Raw genomic sequence first — 24,155 nt, 5'->3', positions numbered from 1 at the left:
GTTTCCTTGCAAATGCTAAAGGAGCATTTTATTTAAGTAAAACAAAATAATTTTTTCGACACAACCAAAATCTGTTGATCCTTAATTTGCCGGTATTAGCAAATTATTCCTGAAATTTTTTTTACACAATATTCGACACTTTTGACCACCCATCCATTTGGTGGTGGAACCGTTGATATCTAAAGGTATCAGATTTACCCTTGTTAACACAATGACCAATTACCTGTTGGCCAAGTGGGCGCGATCAGATGACCCATGTCATCGCTTCCACTTTTATTGTGATGAGACTAACCCGGGACACTACAAACTCTCTCCGGGTTCCTAACCAAGATATGCTAATCGTTAACTGGAGGAAACGACTAAGGGACTCTAACCTAATGGTCCAGATGTAGGGATTTGCCTTCATATTACAAATATTAACTTAACTTATTATTTACAACAACTTGACATTAGTACGTTATTTCGCCAGCTGACTTCCCTAGTATCATTAATCATGATCATCCAAAATAATAATAAAAAATAAAATAAAAATTATTTTTAATTGTTATTATTAACATTATTATTAATAGTGGAGATCATGATTATCGTAACCTGTAATCATCCTCGCTCTAATATTTCAACTACTCACTCTTATTATTAACATCTGAAATAAAAAAGTAGGTTCTTTTTCTTCTGTTTCTTCAACTATTATTATTATTATTTTTTTATTTTTTTATAATAAATTAATTTCGCTTGTTACACGGCAGTCTATAATCCCTTTTACAATTCCGGTCTAGTTTGGCACTTAATCAAGACATGATTTACTTGGAATATTATTATTATTTCGAAATGTATATTTTAATTTCAATCTTTAGAATTTAGTCACATATGTTAACTCCCAAATATGAACCACCAAGATCCGATTTTATATCGGTTGGGACAAAATAACGGTATTCGAACCCGCAACCTTATTTTCGCTGTCGTTAATCTATGGAGACTGTCCTCCTAAGACAAATCTCAAATCCCATAACACCTTGCAGTTGGGCATATACCTCCAATCTCTGCAAGTGCTAAATCATTTCTTCCTTTTCCTTTTGAAATCCATTTATTCACTGGGACTCTTCAAAACATTTAATTAATTAATCCTCGGTGTGTGGTCTCTATTCTGCCACTCATAACACCGGTCTCGGCATACGACCTCAATGTCGGCCTTAAGATCCATCTATTTCTTCTTCAACATCAGTACAATTCACTTTCATCTCGTGCCGGATTTCTGTCCTACACGATTTCCGACCTCAACCTTTGGCTCAAATCACCCTGGGCTTCCAACATAGCGTGACCATCTTATTAAAGTGCCTCTATCGTTTCTACAAAATTATTTATGATTATTAGGGAGTCCAAAATAAATGTTAAGTCAACAATTAGTGTTAAAATCGAATTTACTGGCCGAATTAAATTATTCACGCCACATGTTATCTCCACATTTTAATTACTTTAACTTACATTCATCCCATCAAATTAGACCCGTGCCTTTATTCGCAAAGCATTATTATTAAACACTCATTTACACATTACCCATATTAATTGATTATTCCGAGAATTCTACTGATTTATTATTTCTGTCCACTAGCGAAACTTCGCGGCACAAATAATCATCGATATTTACAGACAATTCAATGGACTTCATTCCGTCCCACAACCATTAAAGTCACTTGGCAACCCTCTACTTCCGGAAAATCTTACAACATGCCTTAATATCTATAACGTTTCCGATAACTGAAAACCACAGTTGAGCAGTTCTAGAATGAATATTAATCTTATCTTTAAGTGAAACGTGCTCCATATAATTTCAAACAATTCAAGCACTTGAATAAACAAATCCACCCTACTCTACTCTATTAAATAATCAAATTTATGATGGGTGCTTGATCTAATTATGTACATATTAATTTGTCCCTTTGTCTATCTATCTCTGAATTTATAAGAGCCGGAAACAGTTCGTTTCACAATCAAGTTACCATAATGAAAGAATATGATTTCCTCCCGCTAACGATAGCAATCTACAAATCTATATTAATGGGCACTCATTTCAGCCTGTAGTTTGCTAAACCGGACGAGGAGCACAGGCCCCGTCCAGTTTAGCACTGCGTCCTACTAGTTTTCATGCCAGCTTGAAGAGGTAATCCAATGCACTTTTCAGATTTACACATATTAAATTTCAAGTTTTAAATTTTAACATTTTAACAATTTTACACACACTAATATTGAACTGAAACTTTACATTTCTGGCCTTTTATCTAGCCCACTTAATGTAAATAAACATTCTTCGCTCCTTTCCCGGACACTAGGAACATGGGATACCTCGGGATCCCCTTTACAACGGCCCGGGCGCGCACTCGATTTCCCGTCATGCGTTCGCGCAGCTGACCAGGTATCAGTTGATGATTGACTGTTTACTGGGTGAAATACGTCGGAACACCTGTGATCGTTCTCACGCCACGTACTTCCTAATTTCTTTTTGTAGAATCTCACACTCCTATCTGTAGGTTTTAATTTAATGAGTTGGGTGAATATTGAAACTCTTCTTGCTAGTAGACTGTTCAAGACCGTAATATGAACTACTACACGTCACGAATCACTGTGCTACGTAACATTCTAACACTTCGAACACTACTCCACGAGTAAATACACACATGCTCCCTGGCGTAGTAACAGCACGGAAAATATTCACAAGTAAGTTACGCACCCCTGGTGTGGTAACAGCTCAAACACATTATCCAAAGTAAGTAAGTCCGTCTCCACGATCCTGTATTTATATTCGTCTCCCCTCTCCTCCGAGTTCACGGGAGGTCATCTTAGGGCATACAGTTCCAATATCCTCATACCACTATTTGCGGCCCAGCCAGTGGCTTAAATATGGGATCCAATGATGTAATTATGTTCTCAAAGGCTCTGTGCCAATTCTCAACTAATATAGTTCGCTGGTAATTGATATAGTTGCGAATTTAGCTCTTGTGTTCCAGGCTGGGATTTCGCGCCCTTTTGTAGCGTCTCTTGCCTGCAGCGAATCAACGGGTAGCATTCATGAATTCTCAATTACGCCAATCAATCTCCCTCAGTCAATAACTTTTAATAACTTTTATTATATGGTTAGGCTTCTAAAATTCACCTTATCCCCAATTTATTAATCACTTCCTTCTATAAATTTAATCCGTGGAGTTAATGTTGACAGTGCTTCTTACAATACGAAGTTGTCGTGCCTGCTACTGGTCTATGAATTTTATGATTGGTCCAAGCTAGTGCGGGACAGAGAAGTTTCATATTTTTTTTTCTTCAAGTGCCTACCTTGTGTTCAACTCCTGCTAGTAACTTGGAGCTCCCTTGACGTCTGTTCTAGGAATTTTGCACACGGCTCTTGCGGGGTTGCCACTGCAAATTTCGCTCGCGGCGATAAATCTTTCCACTAACTTGTCAACAACTCTCACCTCTCTCTTTCCCCTTCATCACCATTTTTGAGAATTCTAATTCAGCTGGCCATTGTATTTCTTAATCTTAGTGGAGACAACAGTCTGTGGCAGGTTGCACAATACCATCTCGGCCTGGTCTGTTCTTACAATATGTAAAGTACGATATTCTTGCTACTGAAAATGAAATATATATTCCTCAATAATTAATTACAATTGAATGACGCCTATCACACCCCCACCAGGGCGCAGTATGTATATATGTATGGTATGTATTTATAGGGTGGCTAGAAGTTCCTTGATATGTTATAGCACATAGGACATGAAAACAATGCTATGAATAAAACAGGATTTTTTAATTTCAGCATTTATTTTGAATAAACAATGTCTGATTAACATTAACCGTAGCCCGCTACGATGTCCTTTAAGCCTCGGCTGTTCACCAGATCTTAACGGGAGCTAGCGAATGTGAGTTGTTCTGTTTCTTGTCGCTAGGAGCTCTGATAGCCGTACCCTCCTGGAAGAATTGATTATTTTCACCGTGTTGGTTGCAGACAAGCTGTAATGTCCATAAAAATACGCAGCACGATAATTCACAGCAATAAACCTGGATGGATGCGCCAATGCATTACAATGTATACTATGATGTACATGTGTTCGTGAAGCAGAATTGTCAATACTTGAGTTTCTTTGTTTTGAAATCTATATTTTCCTGTACTTTTGTAGGTAAGTTAAATAATTCCGATGACAGTTTTCAATAGAAATATTGTAGATCGGTCATATTGTATCTTTCAGACAGTTATCTGTACTTGTAGCAATTCTCGTACATTATCAATGTCACATTGAAGACATACAATCTCTTTTTTTCATTTTTTTTTTTTCAGATAGTGTACTCTTGTGTTCCATTCTTTAAAAATAAAAGGGCAAAAACTAATTGTAGGCGTATAAGATACCGCAAATTTCCTGTGGATCTGGAACTGAAAAGGAAATGGCTAAAAAGTGATTTCACAAGATAAGTTTGAACCATACACAAAGTCTGACACATCTGTAGTTTGTAGCGAACGTGTTTTGGAATACGATTAAGCCAAACTTCAAAATTTGAGTTCTAAAACCAGGTACTGTGCCAAGTATTTTTCCAAACCATCCACCCCATAAAGTGACTATAGTAGTAACACTAAGATGGGAATTAATTGAAACAAAACATGCCAGTGAAGAATGGTAAACAAAAATGCAGGCCTGCCCGGGAACAACATAATTATAGGTCTACTTGTTCACTCAATGGTGCTGCAATCCTACAAGGGAATGACCAACCTAACTTCTATTTGGGTGCTGTGCAGACGGAGGGATCTTTTGTTTTGAGATTACAGAAACTACAAAAGGAAAACAGTGTCCTAAAGCCGCAATCAGCCAAGGATGAGGGAGACTAGTGGCGCCACTAGTTGCTAGAGGATTTAAGTACCGGGTGATCAGTGGTGCAACTTGTGAGTAATTGCTCAATTTTTTTTACCTGGTTGGCATAATCATTGCATAAATTGAAATTCGTGATTGTTCAGTCCACATCAGGGTGATAGTATTTAGAGAGAGAGAGAGTGTGGTGTCCTTTGATGAACTTCTTCTCCTTGCTCTTCTATTAAAAATAAAATTAGGAAAATGCGAAAACATCATGTGTCTGTTTCTCGACTGACTGGAAGATTATATTCTACATTGGTTAACGATCTAAATGTGGGCTACAGTAAATTTTTCAGTTGTTGTCGCATTTCAAAATAGTCATTTTACTAACTGGTAGGCTACATAAAATAAGATATAACAGGAAACGACAGGGCTAAACAAGCGTTTCCCAGTAGAAGAAAAATAGGTCCCCACACTGAGATATGTCATGCCATAGTCGTTACTTTGATTCTCTTAATAAACATTTTACAATTATCCGTAATTTTGAACAATCTTGTTATTCGAATCCATCACAAATTATTTTAGTTAATGATTAGTAACTGGCTCATTAACTCCCTTGATGAGGTTGACGTCAGGAAGGGCACCCAGCCATAAAAGCTAGCTGTGAAGATTCATCTCGATTCATACACCCTTAGAGAAACTGGACAAAGGGTGGACATACATACTACACGTACGTACATGTACTGTATACATTATTTATTGACGGCGTCATAGTTGTTGTGCGCTAACTAATTCTTCCTAACAAAATATATTTAAAATAATTCTAATTAGAAAACATGAATGTTATTTAATATAAAATTATTTCTGTAAAAATATTTACTTTGCAATAAAAGTAATTTTAGTAACTAGTAATACTAGTAACTAGTAGTAAATAAAGTAGGTAAAAACAAGCAACTTATGTTTATTGTAAAACTTTAATTAATGTTGAGTATTGTCTCTTATAAAATACTGAAAAAACCTAGTGTCAATAATATTTAAGATTTTTCTAACTTAAAATTCATGTCTACAAAACGTTCTTTGCTCTTCAATTTACCCAATCCATCTGAACTATAATTCAGCTATAATTCACTAATATAGCAAAACAAAGAAACAATGGTACAAACTTAATTGATGTAGAATTTTTATTGTTACACATTTCTACATTGAATAGTACAAGTCGTATAAAAATTACCTAGAACACTCTGCTCAACCAGGGGTTTGTTTATCTTTGAATTCTGGTAATAAAGTTCTTTCAAATGTTTTTCCAAGTATTCAGTTTTTCTACTTTGTCTGCGTAAGTTTCAATGCTGAAATCTCAAATGACCGGTTTTCTTTCAACCTCAAAAATTAATTCTTCAGTATTTATTTGACTTTCTTATTTTTTTCCCTTCCTCTTTTTTTTTTTTTTTTTTTTTTTTTTTTTTTTCAATCTGCTTTATGTCGCATCGGCACAGATAGGTCTTATGGTGACGATGGGTTAGAAAAGGTCTAGGCGTGGAAAGGAAGCGACGGTGACCTTAATTAAGGTACAGCCCCAGCGTTTGCCTGGTGTGTAAATGATAAACCACAGAAAACCATCTTCAGGGCTGCCGACAGAGTTGAACCCACCATCTCCCGAATGCAAACGGATGACTACGTGATCCAAACCACACAGCCACTTGCTCAATCAGTGTTTGACTTTCAAATAGTTTTGTCATCTCCTTCGTTTGTTGTGCTAGTTTATTTGATGTTTCCATGTTCATTAAAAGAACTCGCATGATAATGCACATGAACGAGTTAAATATTCACTCTACCACCAACAAGCTAATGAAATATATGGGTGGAGAGCACAAGCTCTAGTGATGTTCCGCATGCGTGCACAGGTACATCAGGCAACTAGTTGCGCCACTAGTCGCCCATGGCTAATAGTGGCCCAAGATGAAGGCTGTGGTGGTCGAATAACAAGCTCAAGAGACGTTTTAAGAAGGCATGAGGAATCGGCTGAGAAGCTGAAGTATTTTAAGTAGAATGAGATCACAAAACTGCCGAGTTCTTACTTTTGGAAGACTGTAAAGAACATTTGAAATGTTTATTTTTATTGGATGAGATTCTGATTTGAGAAAATCAACCCCAAGTTGGTCAGAAACTTCAGTGAAACGATGCATGTGTTGGCATTATTGTTCACTGAAAGGATATAAATTCGCAAAAGACCATATAATTAAACTGCCAAGTAAAAGATCTGTCTAGTTTCATAGGATATATCTGCCTTGAAACTGGAGTTATGCCTCTAATTGAAGCTAGGCATACGGCAGAAGCTGAAAATCTCAATAAGGCCGAATGATTATGCAGTCTAGTTATTGATGAAATGTCAGTGAAACAGCAGCTCCTATACGATGCCAAACTTGACATATTATTTTTGAGAAGAGGACATTTCAAGCCGCATTCAGACACTAAAGGACTCTGTTACTTCCAATTGAGACATTCAAGACAACACATTGTTGACTAAAGACTGACCTCTATTAGGTAACAGATTATTGTGCTTCGTTATTTGTGGTCTGTCTACTAAATACAGACTACCTATAGCGTATTTCTTAAAGAAAAATTTAACCAGCCTGCAACTTCACACCTTGACAGGGCATGTCATCAAATAAATTGAAAGCTGTGGTTTATTTGTATTTCGTGTTGTAACTGATAACCATGAGACCAATGTAGCTATGATGAAATTATTTATTAAAGGCAAGAAAATGAAAAGCATTGTGCCTCATCCGAAAAATCCGAAGTCAGCTGTAATTTTTATCCTTTGACCTGTGTCATATTCTTAAGAATCTAAGGTCACATACTTGCTCGAAATAACTTTTTGATGACAGGAAGATATAATGGTAGCCTACGTAAGAAATCTTTATGAGCATCGGCTACAGATACAGTGAAGCTTTTCAACTTTTTGAGTAGAAAACTTATTCTTCCTACAGAAAATGAGAAAATGAATGTCAAACGAGTTAGGAAATATTTGCCCGGCTGAGTGGCTCAGATGGTTGAGGCGCTGGCCTTCTGACCCCAAACTGGCAGGTTCTATCCTGGCTCAGTCCTGTGGTATTTGAAGGTGCTCAGATACATCAGCTTCATGTCGATAGATTTACTGGCACGTAAAAGAACTCCTGCGGAACAAAATTTTGGTACTCCGGCATCTCCAAAAACCTTAAAAGTAGTTACTGGGACGTAAAAACATTATATTATTATGATTAACATGTTCCGTGCGGTTCGGGTCACCATGTGCCCCGAAACATGTTACTCTTCTCCGTCGGTGCGAACTTCCCAGAATTGCGAAGTAAGTAACTACGTCCTAGTTACGAATTTCCGTTAACTAATGGCAGCCTAGTGTTCCAATTGAAGTAAAGGATCAAGGCATACTGCTAGTTTTGATCGGCCCACCGGTGACCCGAAGGAAGTTTTTTTCATCTTCCATTCATATCGCTTCGGGTCACCCTGAGTCCCGATTGTTGTCTGACCTATATTTTTACGCGGGAATCGCTTAGCGCGGTTACGGTGAATGAAGCCTAGAGTGTTGCTGCCCGCAGATGGTAGATTGTTGTTTAAGGAGTACCACCCTTCTGATATCTGCTTTCTACATTGCTCTTAGGAAAGCCTATAGAGGTTACTGGAGTAGTTATTGATATATTTATTATCTTCCGAATATAATATTTACAAGCAATTTCACGTCCTTTTTAGGTATGGAGCTTTCACATTCTGACACACCGGTGGCACGGAAAAGAAAGAGGGTTAGGACAGCACTGGGGTAGGCTTATATCACGTTCCGTGCGATTCGGGTCACCATGTGCCCCGAAATATGTTACTCTTATCCGTCGGTGCAAACTTCCCAGAATTGCGAAGTGAGTAACTACGTCCTAGTTACGAATTTCCGTTAACTAATCGACAACATCGTGTTCCAATGGAAGTAAAGGATCGAGGCATACTGCTAGTTCTGATCGGCCCACCGGTGACCCAATTATTTCCGGGGTCATTTCTGTTTCATGCAGTTGTTGAATCGGAACACTGTCGCACAGGTAAATACGCTGGAATGTCTCCTCAACAATAACGCACACAACAAGTGCACATGCATGGTTTAGGATGTCATACTAGGGAGTAAACAAAGTCAAATTCGTCAGGTCACCGGTGACCCGAACCGATAATAACTAAAGGCAGCATCGGGTCACCGGTGGGCCGATACGACGTAATATTAAGGCATCGAAATTCACTGCCGCAGGGAACGTGTTAAGGAAATATTTTCTCCTAAATTTTTTAGCTGTTCTGAAGTTTTTAAAGGAGAAACAGCCATTATTCTCAAATTCAACCCCCCCAGCAGGGGCTACCGCAACATATATGGAAAATGTATACAAATGGTTCACTCTTCATGATGTAAGAAGAATTATTTATCATGTTATGGCAGGGAATGAAGATGCTATGCCATTTTCCTTCCATTAGCAACGGAAGGCTTCAATGGTTAAAAACCCAAGTTCTCGAATAACTCAACAATATCAAGATACGAAGTGAAGATCAGGAAGGGATTTCATAAGTACCGAAACATATGAAGTGGTCATGGTTATGATGGCATCAGCAGTAAACTGTGTAAGGTACCTGATCGAGAACGCCTTTCACTATGTTTTAACAAGGGGATTTAATTCCAAATCCGATGAACTGTTATTCAGTGGACTGAGACAAATGTCAGGTGCAAGGACATGCTGTACTGCAGAACTGCTACTTTTAGTATGAATAAAATTATAAAAACAGATATTTCGTCTCTGCCCTCTTCCACAAATGTCAAAATCATGTGGTAAAATAAATAATATTTATAATATCATTGGCCAAGCTGAGTGGTTCAGACGGTTGAGGCGCTGGCCTTCTGACCCCAACTTGGTAGGTTCGATCCTGGCTCAGTCAGGTGGTATTTGAAGGTGCTCAAATACATCAGCCTCGTGTCAGTAGATTTACTGACACGTAAAAGAACTCCTGCGGGACAAAATTCTGGTACCTCCGCATCTTCGAAAACCGTAAAAGAAGTTAGTGGGATCTAAAGCAAATAATATTATTATTATTATCATAATATCATTAAATTCCTTTTTGTTCAGTTCAAAAATTTAGTGGAAGCATTTCACTTGTTTCAGTTCCTGTGCATGCTACCATATAGTTTTCTTCTCTGGCGCATGTAAGAAGTTCTGTGGTGAAGATTGTGGCTGAGGTATCCTGTGCTACTTGCAGAGGCAAGCTGATCACTACAAACTGACATTCTACCCTCGTGGATCTAATTTTTAAGTGCACCAGGAACTCCACATTACATTACACAACCTGTGGGGTTTATAGCTCTTTTGTGTGTGATACAAAAATTCATAGAAATTGCTGTCTCTGTATTACAAAAGACACTCAAGAGAAATAACTTGGAGAAATATTTACTGCCTGTTTTGAAAGTTAGTAACTTCCTCGTGTGAACAGAAAGTGGAATGCATTCCACTTAGTGAATTGGTCTGCAAGAACTTCATTCCAATTATTTTGAGACATATAGCTTCAGCAGTAACTGAAGTGTTCGAGAAATCAAAATACTTAAATAGCAAACCCACAAGCCGCAAAGTTCTGTGTGTATGAAGTTGCTGCTTCGAGTCAAGACATGCTGTAACAAGTGTTCAAGGGTCATCTATCAGCGCCAAACTGAGAAATCTGCAACTATGTGCAATAATAAGCGACCAAGCATATTGCCGAGGCTTAACCCTAACCCGCCCACATTTTCACTCTGCTTATCCCCAGGTTTCAACCTATTATTTGGGAAAAATTGAAGCAGAGTACATTGTTTCAGAAAAAGTTAAATATAATAAAACAGTTGAGTACAACGTATTCAAATATTCAATAATATTAGGAAACATACCATCACATCCATTTCTCTATTGATAGTCATAATGTGGTTGGTTCAAACCTCCCCCCGCCCCTCCCTCACTGGTGATACTCAACGCAGAGATAGGCTGTATTTGTCATATTCTCATGTTGTCTGATTCTCTCATCATCATCATCATCATTTCCCAACTCCAGTTTCCCGGGTGTGGTGTACAAGCGCTCTCCATCTTCTGTCTTCATACATCTTCTGATCCAGTACATCCTCCCATTTGTATCCTCTCTCCTCCACATCTGATCTTAATGTCTCTATCAAACGTTTTCTTAGTCTTCCCTGTGGTTTTCTTCCTACGAGATTAAGGTCGAAATATTTTCTGGCAGGTCTTTCCCTGTTCATTCTCATGACGTGCCCATACCACTTAAGTCTGCGTTTCTTTATGACACTGATAATAAGAACCTCATTACCAGCTACTTTCCTATTCATTTCATTTCTAATCTTGTCCTTTCTGGTTGTTTGGTTCATGGTTGTAATGAATCTCATTTCAGTTGCTTGGATTCTACTGAAGTCTTTGTTTAGTAGGGTACGTGTCTCTAAACCGTACGTGAGGATTGGTACAAAGTAGGTGTGGCCACGTTTGTTTTCGCTTTCTGTGGTATTTTGCTGTCCCAGAGGAAATTCCTGACTTGAATGTAGAAGTTCGATGCTTCCTGTGTCCTGCTGAGTATTTTCTGCCTAACAGCGTTGTCTTTCGATATTGTGATTCCGAGGTACTTCAAGTGGGAAGCTGATTCGATTTTTGTTCCTTCCAGAAATATATTTGAGCTTGTTCCTTCCCTGTTGATGGTCATTTCCACTGTCTTTGTTTTCCTCATCTTCAGTCCAAATTTTTTGAATATGTTGTTCCATTCATTAAGTTTCTTCTGAACTTCAGCTTCTGTCGTTCCCCATAAAAGCACATCATCAGCAAATACCAGGGCGTTTGGTTCACTGTCCATTTTCTTGACAGATTTGATGACCTTGTCCATTACTATTACGAACAGGAGTGGTGACAGCACTTCCTTGTTGGACACCTCTCTTTGTTTCAAACCATTCTGATCATCCGTTGCTTATCTGGACGTGGCTGTAGCACTTCTGGTATAGCATCTTGACTTTGTCACTTAAGTACTTTGGCACCTTTAGGTCTTCCGGACATTCCCATATCTTGTTTCAAGGAACACTATCAAATGCCTTTTTTTTTTTTTTTTTTTTTTTTTTTTTTTTTTTTTTTTGCTAGGGGCTTTACGTCGCACCGACACAGATAGGTCTTATGGCGACGATGGGATAGGAAAGGCCTAGGAGTTGGAAGGAAGCGCCCGTGGCCTTAATTAAGGTACAGCCCCAGCATTTGCCTGGTGTGAAAATGGGAAACCACGGAAAACCATCTTGAGGGCTGCCGATAGTGGGACTCGAACCTACTATCTCCCGGATGCAAGCTCACAGCCGCGCGCCTCTACGCACACGGCCAACTCGCCCGGTCAAATGCCTTTTCAATGTCCACAAATGCAATCACAAGATTTCTTCCATATTCCCAGTACTTTTCTGTCAGCATCTTTACTGCAAATATAAGATCCACAGTACTTCGACCTTTCCTGAACCCGTGTTCTTCCTCAAGCAAAGGTTCCACTATCTTCCTAAGTCTTGTTTCTATCTTTTCCAGCAGCTTCAGTGAGTGTGTGACAACAGTGTGATGCCTCTGTAATTTCCACATTTCCGTCGGTAGCCCTTTTTGAACAGCGGGGTGATGAATCCTTCACTCCAATCTTCTGGAATTTTGTTACTTTCCCAAATCACTGATAGCACTCTATATAGCCAATTCAAGCCTGGTATTCCAGCTGTCTTTATCATGTCTGAGCTGAGATCATCAAAGCCTGGGGACTTCCCATTTCGCATGCTGTTTAGTGCTGTTTCCACCTCAAGCCATGTTAATGGGTATTTGTTGCTTTTGGCTTCATCTACACTGCAATCATTGGTGGTGGTGTTGCCCCCATCCCCATTTAACAGCATGTTGATGTACTTCTTCATTTCATCCCTGATCCCTTCCTCTGTTTGTATTAAGCTACCATCATCTGTTTCCAGTGCAAGGATGTTTATATTTTCATTTCTTTTACTGTTTACTATTTTGTATAGTAGTTTCCTACTTCCTCTATCCTTGTAGTAAAGTCATCCCAGCACTTCCCTTTTCTTCCTGGATCAGTCTTTTTACAGCCAGTTTCTTTTTCCAGTATTCCTGTGCTAGATGTTCGATTTCTAATTCATTTTCTTTTCAGTATATTTCTATCTTTTACGGCTGTCTTCACTCGGTCATTCCACCAAGGTGTTCCCTTCTCTTTTTTTTTTTTTTTGCTAGGGGTTTTACGTCGCACTGACACAGATAGGTCTTATGGCGACGATGGGATAGGAATGGCCTAGGAGTTGGAAGGAAGCGGCCGTGGCCTTAATTAAGGTACAGCCCCAGCATTTGCCTGGTGTGAAAATGGGAAACCACGGAAAACCATCTTCTGGGCTGCCGATAGTGGGATTCGAACCTACTATCTCCCGGATGCAAGCTCACAGCCGCGCGCCTCTACGCGCACGGCCAACTCGCCCGGTCCCTTCTCTTTTGATGTTGCACTTGTTTTTCCACAAATTTCCATGGCTTCTTTTACAATGGTTTCTTTGAATAAGGACGCTTCTTCTTCAACTCCCCCTTTCTCAGTTTTGGGTAATTTAGCTGTTATCCTTGCTTCATAGTTTCCTTTCTTCTCCATGTCTTTCAACAGCCATGTCTTAATCTTTGGCATTTTCTTTTGTTTAATGAACATCTTTTAGGTAAGCGATTAATAGCCGATGGTCGCTATCTGGGCACTCGCTGGGTATGACTTTAACATCTGTAACATACTGACCTGCTTTTCTATCAGTGATGATGAAGTCTATCATAGTCTTGAGCTTTCCATCCCAGCTGTATCTCATTATTTTATGGCTGTCGCTCTTCTGATACCATGTGTTCTGGATGATTAAGTTGTTTCGCACACAGAAATCAATCAGGTTCTCTCCTTCAGAGTTTGTTACCATAGCCATGGGGGCCAACGATGTTTTCACAGTCTAGTCTTTCTTTACCAACTTGGGCATTCAGATCACCCATAATGATTGTATTCTCCTCTGTTATTTGTTCCTCAAGTTCGATAAGGAATTGCTCTTTCTCTTCTGTGGTACATCCTGTCTGCGGTGCATATACTTGCAGGAGAGTTTTATGTGCATTACCAACCCTTATTGTCGCGGCCACCAAATTAGGCGGGTGAGGAAAACTGCGCTGCCGTCAGATATGGGAACGGCGAAGCGACAGATGGTCGAGAGTCGCTTATCTCCGAGCACGGACTGTCAACTCTGATCGTACAGTGCTGTCTAGCTGAAGCCCATCTGCTCCAGGCCACCTTACCCGAGTCATTCCCTGTCATGCAGCTGTTGAGCTCATACCGTAAGTGCAGTTAAAGATGGATAGCGAATGTGAATTGATTTGGGCTCAGGTCAAGAGAGAAGTGGCAGAGAGGAACAAGACATTCAAAATAAAGGACGTAGAAAAACTTGCGTCAGAACCCATCGACCGTGTGACTGCTGCAAATTGGGAAAAGTGCTTCAATCACGCGGAAAATCTTCAAACAGACGATTGGGCCAAGGAAATAGTAAGGGACGAAAGAATGGAGCCATTCATCATCAGTGTAAATGACGACTCGACAGATAGTGAGATGAGTGATGACAGTGACTGAGAAGTCTTAAGACTGCCTTCTTAATTCATTGTAAATTAATGTAAACTTATTCTTTAAAGTAGTTATTTTTCTATATAACTCAGTACAATATAAGGTATTCAAATATTAAAAGTTATAATGTAATAAAACTTCAGATAAATATGTAATCCTAAAGTATTTACGGTGTCCTGCAGCGTGCTCACGCCCTGAACTGCCTCAGCGACATTTACATGATCGCTTTCAGGGCCATTTTCCAGGAAAATTTACAAGACTCACGGAAATATGTTTCAGATAAAAAATATGTCGGACGATTTGTTACATTTTTCCTGCAGACAAAATTTTATTGGCTGAAGAAATAGAAACTTGGCCGCTTACTGAAATTTTCAATACATGATTCTACGGATTTAAATTTACTCGTTCAAGATTTAATTTTTAATAATTATTTAAAGTTGTTTACATGGAAAATAGTTATACCATTGAAATCAGCAGTATTTTCTGAAGCTTGTAGTATAATTTGTTTTGAAACATTATATGAAGTAACCTCAGGATCTTGAGAGAGAACAACTTGCCTTGCGCTCTGAAATGATGTGTTCAATTAGACATTCCTTCACCAGTTGCTACATAACCTTGGCAACAGCGTAATTTCTCTGACCCGCCTAATTTGGTGGCCGCGACAATAGTCTCATCTGGATGATCCTATCTCTCACATATTTGACATCTGTCTGTGTGTCTATATCTTTATGAAGGAGGAAGCCAACTCCATTTTTGGATTCATCATTGTTCCCACTCTAGCCTGATTCTCTCTAAACCAATAATTATGTGATTCTGGAAGAGGAATTGTGTCCAGCTTTTATTTTCTCTGTGCAAGGGTCTTCCCATTCTGTATCTATTTTATCGGAATGTGCCTGTTTGAATGTTGCATGGATATATATGCAATTGGCTATGTCACTGAGTAGTTTGTCTCCTCCTGACATAATGTAAAAAATAATCCATTTCTTGTAACACACTTTTGAAATTATGGACAGGTTCAACATCATCCGTATAATTATTCAGAGTAATGTAATTAAATGTTTGTGTTACCTGAAATGCCGCTGCATCGCCACCAGGTCCGATTTCTCGAAATCCGTTTTCACTTATAACACTGTTAACACTACAATTATCTTCGTTGAAATGTTATTCACTCACTAAAAATTCACCTGCAGCGCTACTCAATGATTCTGTGTCATTTTCTTCACCTATATTCAGCTCGGTTTCAATATCCGCAGTATTCAATCCCGCCATGTTTACGAACGAAACCGCTGACCTGCACTCGCGGAAGTTCAAGACTGTTGCCTAGGCAACGTCAAGACAGTTTATCGCTCTTTTATTTCCTAAGAGATTGTACTGCATGGTCATAAATGCCTTATAAACACTTCATTGCCAAAAAAACCCCACAACATTTAATTTATACAAGGTTTCAAATGAATCTGCATTAAATTGTTTCTGAATTTGCCAGTGAATATATATTTCATATAGATTTTACACTCTACTTCCTCGTAATATTAAGAAAACTGACTTACAAATCATTGCTCTTGGTGATTGGATCTTGCTGAAGACTTCATTGGTCTTGTGTATTTCCCTGTCAGAAATAACAAATATCTATATTCTTATACACTTGTATAAACCATTTTCCTGTTTTTATTCAGCTTTCTTCTTATCTTATATTTCTCACATCAAGATTTGTCAAGTGTGTCTCTTCCCCCACCCTAGCCCTCTCAATAATAATAATAATAATAATAATAATAATAATAATAATAATAATGGGGTGAGATGCCTGGTGCAAGTCTTTCGAATAGATGCCTGATAGGTGACCTGCACGTAAGTGATAATGAGGCCGTACCAATAATGAATTTTAATGCTGAAGACTGCATACACACCCAGCCTCCAAACTATTGGAATTATCCAGTGAAGATTAAAATTCCCAACCTGACTGGGGATCGAACCTGGGATCCTTAGGACCAGAGGTAAACACGCTGACCATTAAGCTATAGAGCCAGACACCATTTCAATGAGAGTGATTGTCTGCAGCCGTGATGAAAGTAGGAAGCTGAAAGAAGATCGTGGAAGGAGAGAAGAAAATGTTGATATAAATGGCATTGGTGAGGAGAGAGTTCTATGTGAAGTTAACTGCTGGTATATGATGATATGTAACTTGTCCGGTTTGTCATTGCCTCCTCTTCCCCCACTGATGTAACCTTGTATATGTTCCTAGCCTTCTATTATAAGAAATAAATTGACAAGCTTGTTCTACATCAGACATTAGAGATTTACTTCTTTGCCTGAGGTTCTAAGTCAACTTGGACATCATATTATGACAAGATGATCATAACCATAATTTTTGTTATTATATGTATTTTAATGTTATAGTTATTCCTGCAACATTGTCTAGCATACATATGTTTTAATTATTTCATAATCTATTTAATTTTTATTAGGCTGAAGATGGCCAGCTCTAAGTGGCTGAAACTAGTCCCAAGACTGATGTAATGTCATTTACTTGATATATTGTATTGGGAATTGCACTTTAATATGAAAAAAAAAAAAAGAGAAATATATAAAGCTTATAAAACAGCCTTCTATTATGCTGTTTTATTATAATTGATTACAAACTTACATCTTCCTTTTTTTTTCTCTCTCTTTCTTTCCTGCCTCACTTTTTTTTTTAACAATTCAGACATGGCAAACATCAGTCTGAGGTCATAGACTATTACAAGATGTACTTGAATCATTTTATGTCATCATACTTAGCTTAAAAACTTAGGTCTAACTGCTTCAGTTCCTGTTGGGTTAAGTTTTGCATGCATTAAATTGTTATTCATGATCATTGTTTCCCTTCATATAATCACCAATAACCTTCCTTTACTCTTCCTTGCTCCATTATAGGTGGTGGAAGCGGAAGAATGCTACAACACAGCCCTACGGCTATGCCCAACACACGCAGATTCCCTCAACAATCTGGCTAACATCAAACGAGAGCAGGGTTATATTGAGGAGGCCACCCGCCTCTATCTCAAGGCTCTGGAAGTGTTCCCTGAGTTTGCAGCTGCCCATTCAAATTTGGCCTCTGTGTTGCAGCAGCAGGGCAAGCTGAATGAAGCACTCATGCATTACAAAGAAGCTATTAGGTAAGTGTACTATTGACCTAATCTTCACATACATTGTGCAACAGTTTTTAATGGGTCCAATTTATTTATTTATTTATTTATTTGTAGCTTATGCACCCGTGCTTTGCTATGGAATTCTAGGTAAAATACTAATAACGTTGTAAGATTTTTTAGATTGCAGTGCCTATGGTTACTTGAGAAATGCCACAGGGTGGTCGCCATATGACATTTTTCATATAAAGTCCAGATTGGGGAGTTTTCATTACAATGGAAGGCCCTACTGCCAGCCACAGTGGAGTTTGGGAGTTTAGATTATAATGGCAAGCCCCCTTGCCTGCTGCCAGTTACAATCGATTTGTAGAGTGTTCATTACAATGGAAGGCCCCTTTCCTACTTGCATTCACATTTGAGTTGGTGAGTTTTCATTATAATGGTAGGCCTCTTTCCTACTCTAGTCACCATCTAGTTGGGATATTTTCATCATAATGGCAGGCCCCCTTGCCTACTGCCAGTCACAGTTGAATTCTACTGCCATTCAAATTAATGTTGTCTTTGGTTGTTGTTGAAGTTGTTTTATGAAACTTCTTGTAAACTACATTTTTTTTGTTCGTCCCTGTGGCTGCAGAATCACAAGGCTTCAGGAGTGCTGACACAAACTGGCCATGGGGAAAACAATCGTGCCTTAAATCCACATCAATAACTTTTAAAGAATGCCCCTGAGCTTTGTTTATTGTCATTGCAAAGCATAATTTGATGAAAAATTACAGTTTTTTAATAGAAAGTGATAGCATACCTGCCAAATATTCCGGTTTATCCGTAAAATGTACAGATTTTGAGTGTGTTTTAGGATTGTATGGATGAACAACGTTATTGTACGGATTTTGAATATCCGCGCTTGGTTTCGCTTTCTGCGGTCAAATCGGATTTGTTTGACTTTTGATAGTAGCTGGTAATACGTGATGCGGTGTTCGATATTTGACCAGTAAATGTGTCGATAATTACATCAATTATCGCCGTGCTTTTGTCACCTGTTCGACCTCAACTGCTACTTCATTCACTGAGATGTTGCCAAACAAGTAGCAGGCTGTGATTTTGTAAAAAAGAAATCCGTGAAAAGTAGCTGGCTATGAATTTATATATACCAGTTATATATTGGTGTTCTGTGATCTAACAACTTTAGTAACTGCGTCGTGCTTCGTAGCAGCTGTGAAAGGCTTTGTTTGTGTGTGGGTGTAACATTGGCGGTGGTTCTAAAACTCGTGGAATTGTGTGACGAATTCGTAAATGATTTAGTATTTTTAGTGGTGTTCGTAATGAGTTCAACTAGGGAACGATATTATCAGTCTTTTAGGGAGGCATGTTCTGCTTAATTTCCTTGTTTTATACGATCACAGAAAGTGTTCCCAGTGTTAAGTGGAAACAGATTAACACTCATCAAGATGTAACTTTGTATAAGTATTTAATTTCAGGGGTGATAACATATATTTGACTTGTATTAGTATTGTTTATAATCCCTTGCCGTCCTTTTTCATTATGTCTCAAGTCTTTGCGACACATGCGCGTGTTATTATAAAATTTTCCGCTTTAGGATCTTCCGGATTTCTCTTTTTGAAAGTTGGCTGGTATGTGATAGTGTGAGGGAATCTAAGAAATGCAGGAGATGAAAACTGTTTCTCCTGCACCATATCCCGTGAAGATGGTTGTTTCAATCATGTTACTATGTAAAGACTTCACTTGCAGCCTGGTGGCATTATAAAGCTTAGGAGATATATCCATAGCAGCATTATAGGTGCTCAAACTTTCAGACCGAGATTGTGAGGTGGAAAACCTGATGGACTTAAAGTGTGGAGGACAACCAAACTAACATACATAGCGATGGTGTTTTGCAAAAAGGGCGTTATCAACGAAATTTCAACTTTTCAGGAGGTGAAAAAGGTTTTTAAAAATTGGCTTTCGATATTTCACCAACTTTCTGTATATCAATATTTGCAGAAATTTTCTGGAAGTCCATTCATAACATTACAATGTTAAATTAAATGACAAATTGGTGTGAGTTTTTTTTCATACCACCCCTTTTCCTCCATTTCTATGTGGCATCTCTACCACTAAACAATTGTGTATAATGCTGTTTTTGCTGGTTGAGTTTTTAAGAGGTAAATGATTAAAATAAAACGAATTAATTAGATTTATTATGTTAAACACTTCGAAATGAGACTAACTAAACATTACCAGTTACTCAACCAAGTACTTTTAATAAGGAGTGGTTTCCTTAGGTCACAGTAGACCGTTTCGTGAGCCCATTTCTAAATAATAATTGAAAATAATGTTAAAGTGTCACTAACTTTTTAAATAACCATTTGTAATAATTATGCAGGTTACATTGTATGAGTTCTTACAATTTTCATTCTTCACTATCTTCGTCATCAGTCTCGGGTAAAACGTCTTTAACTGTTGACTTATTTGGCAGCCCCGAATGACATCTCTATGGCATGATTCCTTGAACATATAATTCTTTCGGATCCCTATATTTTTCCAAGGAAATTGGTAACTTGGGTGTGTAAAGTTTTGTTGTGCGAACTAGTTGGGAGGATAGCCAAGGTCGGCCTTCGTTTTTTTCCTAGTAGAACTCTGTGTTCTTGTGTGTTTGGGACCATGGAATACTTAAGTAGCATTTCATCATCATGTTTTTAACTCTCATTTTCAGAACCATCTTCAAAAAGTGTAGTTGCGGGTTTCTTCTTTTTTTTTTTTTTTTTTTTTTTTATTGGCTTTACGTCGCACCAACACAGATAGGTCTTATGGCGACAATGGGATAGGAAAGGCCTAGGAGTGGGAAGGAAGGGGCTGTGGCCTTAATTAAGGTGGCCCCAGCATTTGCCTGGTGTGAAAATGGGAAACCACGGAAAACTATCTTCAGTGCTGCCGGCAGTGGGGTTCAAAATCACTATCTCCCGGATGCAAGCTTCATGCCCCTAACCGCACAGCCAACTCGCCCGGTGTAGTTGTTTTGGGAAAAGTGATTTCTTTAAGACAGTCCCATGTGAGAAAGTCCTTGCGAGTTCTTTCTTCAACTTTATATGGCCTAGGTTTCACTCTTGAATTTTCTATCCAAGTAGGCCGCTCAGAAGGAGCCCAAATAACATCCAGCTTGTCCAATAAGACAAGGGTTCTGACATTTGAGTACTGTGATTGTGCAGTTAGCTGTTATTAACCCGTGCATATCCACGTGATTCAGTTGCTTAGAAGTACCTAGGTTAACATCTGTGATAATTTACAGCCATCATTCCATGCGTAGGCCTACATGCATTATAGCTTGTCATTCTTAGTACGTGTATGGGTAGAAATATAGAGTCCACCCCGCTAGGTTCTTTACATAATATGTTAGTTTCGATGCTGCTGCTCTTACCTAGAAATGATTCTAGAGGAGAGATGTGTTCATTACACCTACCAGGGTCCAACCCACCCGCACCTAGAAATATATTTACTTTTATAACCTAAAGTAGTGGTCCAGGCGCCATTATCCATAGTTTCTGCCGAGGATCACGGGCATTGGCTGAGCATAATGTCTGCACTGCAAGAGAAAGGGTAATATAGTAGTTGTAACCTATCTTCACACATCCAGGCCAATCTGTCATGAGAACCACACTTCCTTCAAGAGGCTCTTTTCTATCACTGCGGCGCATACTGTCTGCACAGCAAGAATAAAATATATAGCCATATCAAACCAACAGTTGGCAACAGTGCTATTCTACTCGCCTCTACTTACCTCGGCGCTACTAGTCTGAAACATAAGTATTAAACAAAGGACAGTCACTTCGCATGTACTACATAGTGGTGCCTCGTGTTACTAACATTGCGGGGTGAACTCTATAGTTTTGTCCATATATGTATTGCAGGAATGTTCTACTTCGTTATAATGGTTTTGTTGAGTGCCTGTTCTCTTTATGTGTTACAACAGATGGAATTTTTTCAGCTAATATTACACCCTCTCCTGTATTTGTATTTTATGGCAATATCATTACAGCATGGGTATTAATATTTAAGAACGCATGCTGTCGGTTGATTGAATATGTAATTTTGGTAGCTTAGGGAAACGAAAAGCGTTTCATTACGAAAACTGATGGAGTAATGCCACTTGAAGACTCAAGAAACATTCGCTGATGGATATCTCGCAATGCAGTTTGCCTCTTTTTAGTTCTGGTCACAACTGCATCCGTCAGAATCCTTCTCTTACTGGACAAGTTTTCATTTCTCACGTACTTTTCAATACTGGAATGGACAGAGTCCACAGTTACAGGTACTTTCTGTAGGTCAAACAAGCAACACATCTTTTCTCATGGCTTAAAAATTTGTCCAAAATAAATTGTTTTTCTATACTATTATGATCAAATTTACAGATTTCTTTTTTTCACTTCTCTCCGTCATAGGTTTTTATTCATAAATCACACACACAATGCTCTTGTCGCTTTTTAACGTATGAATGACTTATGTTATAACCATTCCTCCAAATTGTGTTGAAGACATTTCTCGAAACTACATTGTCGTTATTTTCTTGGCATGCAAGTCTATAAATTCTCTAAGTGTTCTCCAGAGATTTCAGTTCAACTGGGACATACTTCTTTGTGGATGAATTTTTGTAATAGTGCGACGGAACAGCTGACAAGCTTTCAACGAACATTTCCACTTTACATCATAAATTTTCAGATGTTTTATTAGCAGCAGTTTGCTTCCCCCTATCATCAGTTTTAGCCGTTTCGATGGAAGGTTTGTTGTTAGCCCATGTATATCGGACAAGTTTTTGAGAAATATCCAAATTTTTCATTAAAAATTTTAGTATTTTATTTTCGTTACCTGTTACAAAGTATTCCTTAGAATGTTTTTGTTTTCTTACATCATCTGTTCATCATCTTACACTTGGTATATTTTTAACATAACGCAGCAACCAGCCTCTCTGCTATGTAGTATATTGTAGAAAACAGTACCATACCTACCAACTTTCCCGATTTAGGCGGGAGTCTCCCGATTTTCGACAGTTTTTCTTGACTCCTGATTATTATTTCTCCCGATTTTAGCCTATTTTTTTGTGAACTTCAAACATTTGTTTTCAAATCCTGTCATTTCACCTTTTTTACGCCAGTGGGCGGAAGTCCTTCGCTCATTGGCCGCTTTCAAACGAAATATCAACGCTTATTAATGCGAGAAATGTGCGCGAATGTGCGATGATTATTGAAACCTGTATTTCGCGACACGTATATAGATTGTCAATCTCTCGTTCTCGTGTGCTATATTCGTGTTCGTTCACATAAGTGTAATCGATTCTAGAGACTGGTCGCTAGATATGGATTCTTTTTTAGTAACTTAGTGACAGAATTGCAATGATAAAGACTAGTGACTTTTCTAGAGATTTTAGGAGCCATTTAGAGACAATTCGGACTAATTTTAATTTATCTCAATATTAAAAAAAGTGTGTCTGTGCATTGTTCAGAATTTAAAAAGAATGATATTTCTGTACCGGTCGTGACCACGGTAACAAGGAGCAATGCATGTTTTAATTTTCCGTAATTTCTGTCTGTCTGTCTGTATGTACGCCCATCCGAGAAAACGCCTGAATCATTGAATGAAAATCGGTAATATAAAGTCGGGGAATAAGTCACTACAATCTAGGCCATAAATAATTGTATTCATGCTGAGTGAAATGGTAGTTTAGGGGAAATTCTAAAATTTAATTCTCAAATATTTGTTATTATTGGCCCTATGTGCCTTTGCTGGCGGGACCTAGTGTTTACAGTGCACTATGTCTTCTGGTATGGGCTAGAGCACTTTTGTTACTTTCATTGATCTGTCTCAGCTTAATCCTTGGGTTTGACAAAATGAAAGTGACTGAGGTATGAGTGATGCTAGTAATGCCATTCCTTCTGCAACGGAAAAGAATAACTGACCCGCCAGAAAACAGCGATACTGCCATACATTAAAAACACTACAGACAGGATCGGCAAGATACTGGACAAATACAACATAAAAACTATCTATAAACCTCACCGGAAGCTAGCCCGTTATCTACCACCAGTAAAAGACACAATAAAATTATAGGCCCCTGGAGTGTATCACATTGAATGTAGCTGCGGAGCTTGTTATGTAGGTGAGACAAAACGTCTGATCTCCACCCGCCTAAAAGAACATATGTCACACCAAGAACCAAAACACTGATATTTCAGCAGTAGCTAAGCATTCCTACGAAACTAGGCACGGAATATCATTTGACAAGACCAAGATCCTAGCAGCTATCCCTTGGAATCTGGAAAGGAAAATCCGCGAGGCTATCGAAATCAAGAAACATCCGAACAACATAAATTTAGAAGAAGGATATAAAATCAGTAATTCTTGGATGCCTATCATTCATAGTTTAAGACATACAGACCACAACATAAATACACGGGCCGCAACCCCATTACATAACAGCGCAGGCTAGTCCCCACTACCTGGCTGTGACACATACTTTCCAGAATTCTCATGAGACAGCCAGGGT

At 38.5% G+C, this 24,155-nt stretch overlaps 1 protein-coding gene across 4 annotated transcripts in view; it reads left to right on the top strand.

Moving 5' to 3' along the window:
- The window catches only part of sxc (O-linked N-acetylglucosamine (GlcNAc) transferase sxc), a 378,462-nt gene that overhangs the window by 244,187 nt on the left and 110,120 nt on the right, over positions 1–24,155 (top strand). For all 4 annotated transcript variants that reach the window (XM_067136873.2, XM_067136875.2, XM_067136874.2 and 1 more), the window contains one exon: positions 17,409–17,650. In XM_067136873.2, coding sequence (XP_066992974.1) covers positions 17,409–17,650 — 242 coding nt within the window. The remainder of the gene's footprint in view (positions 1–17,408; positions 17,651–24,155) is intronic.

This window comes from Anabrus simplex, chromosome 1 (genome assembly GCF_040414725.1).
Source record: "Anabrus simplex isolate iqAnaSimp1 chromosome 1, ASM4041472v1, whole genome shotgun sequence".
NCBI lineage: Eukaryota > Metazoa > Arthropoda > Insecta > Orthoptera > Tettigoniidae > Anabrus > Anabrus simplex.
The sequence above is the reverse complement of the archived record's forward strand: the minus strand, read 5'-3'. Positions and strand labels throughout refer to the sequence as shown.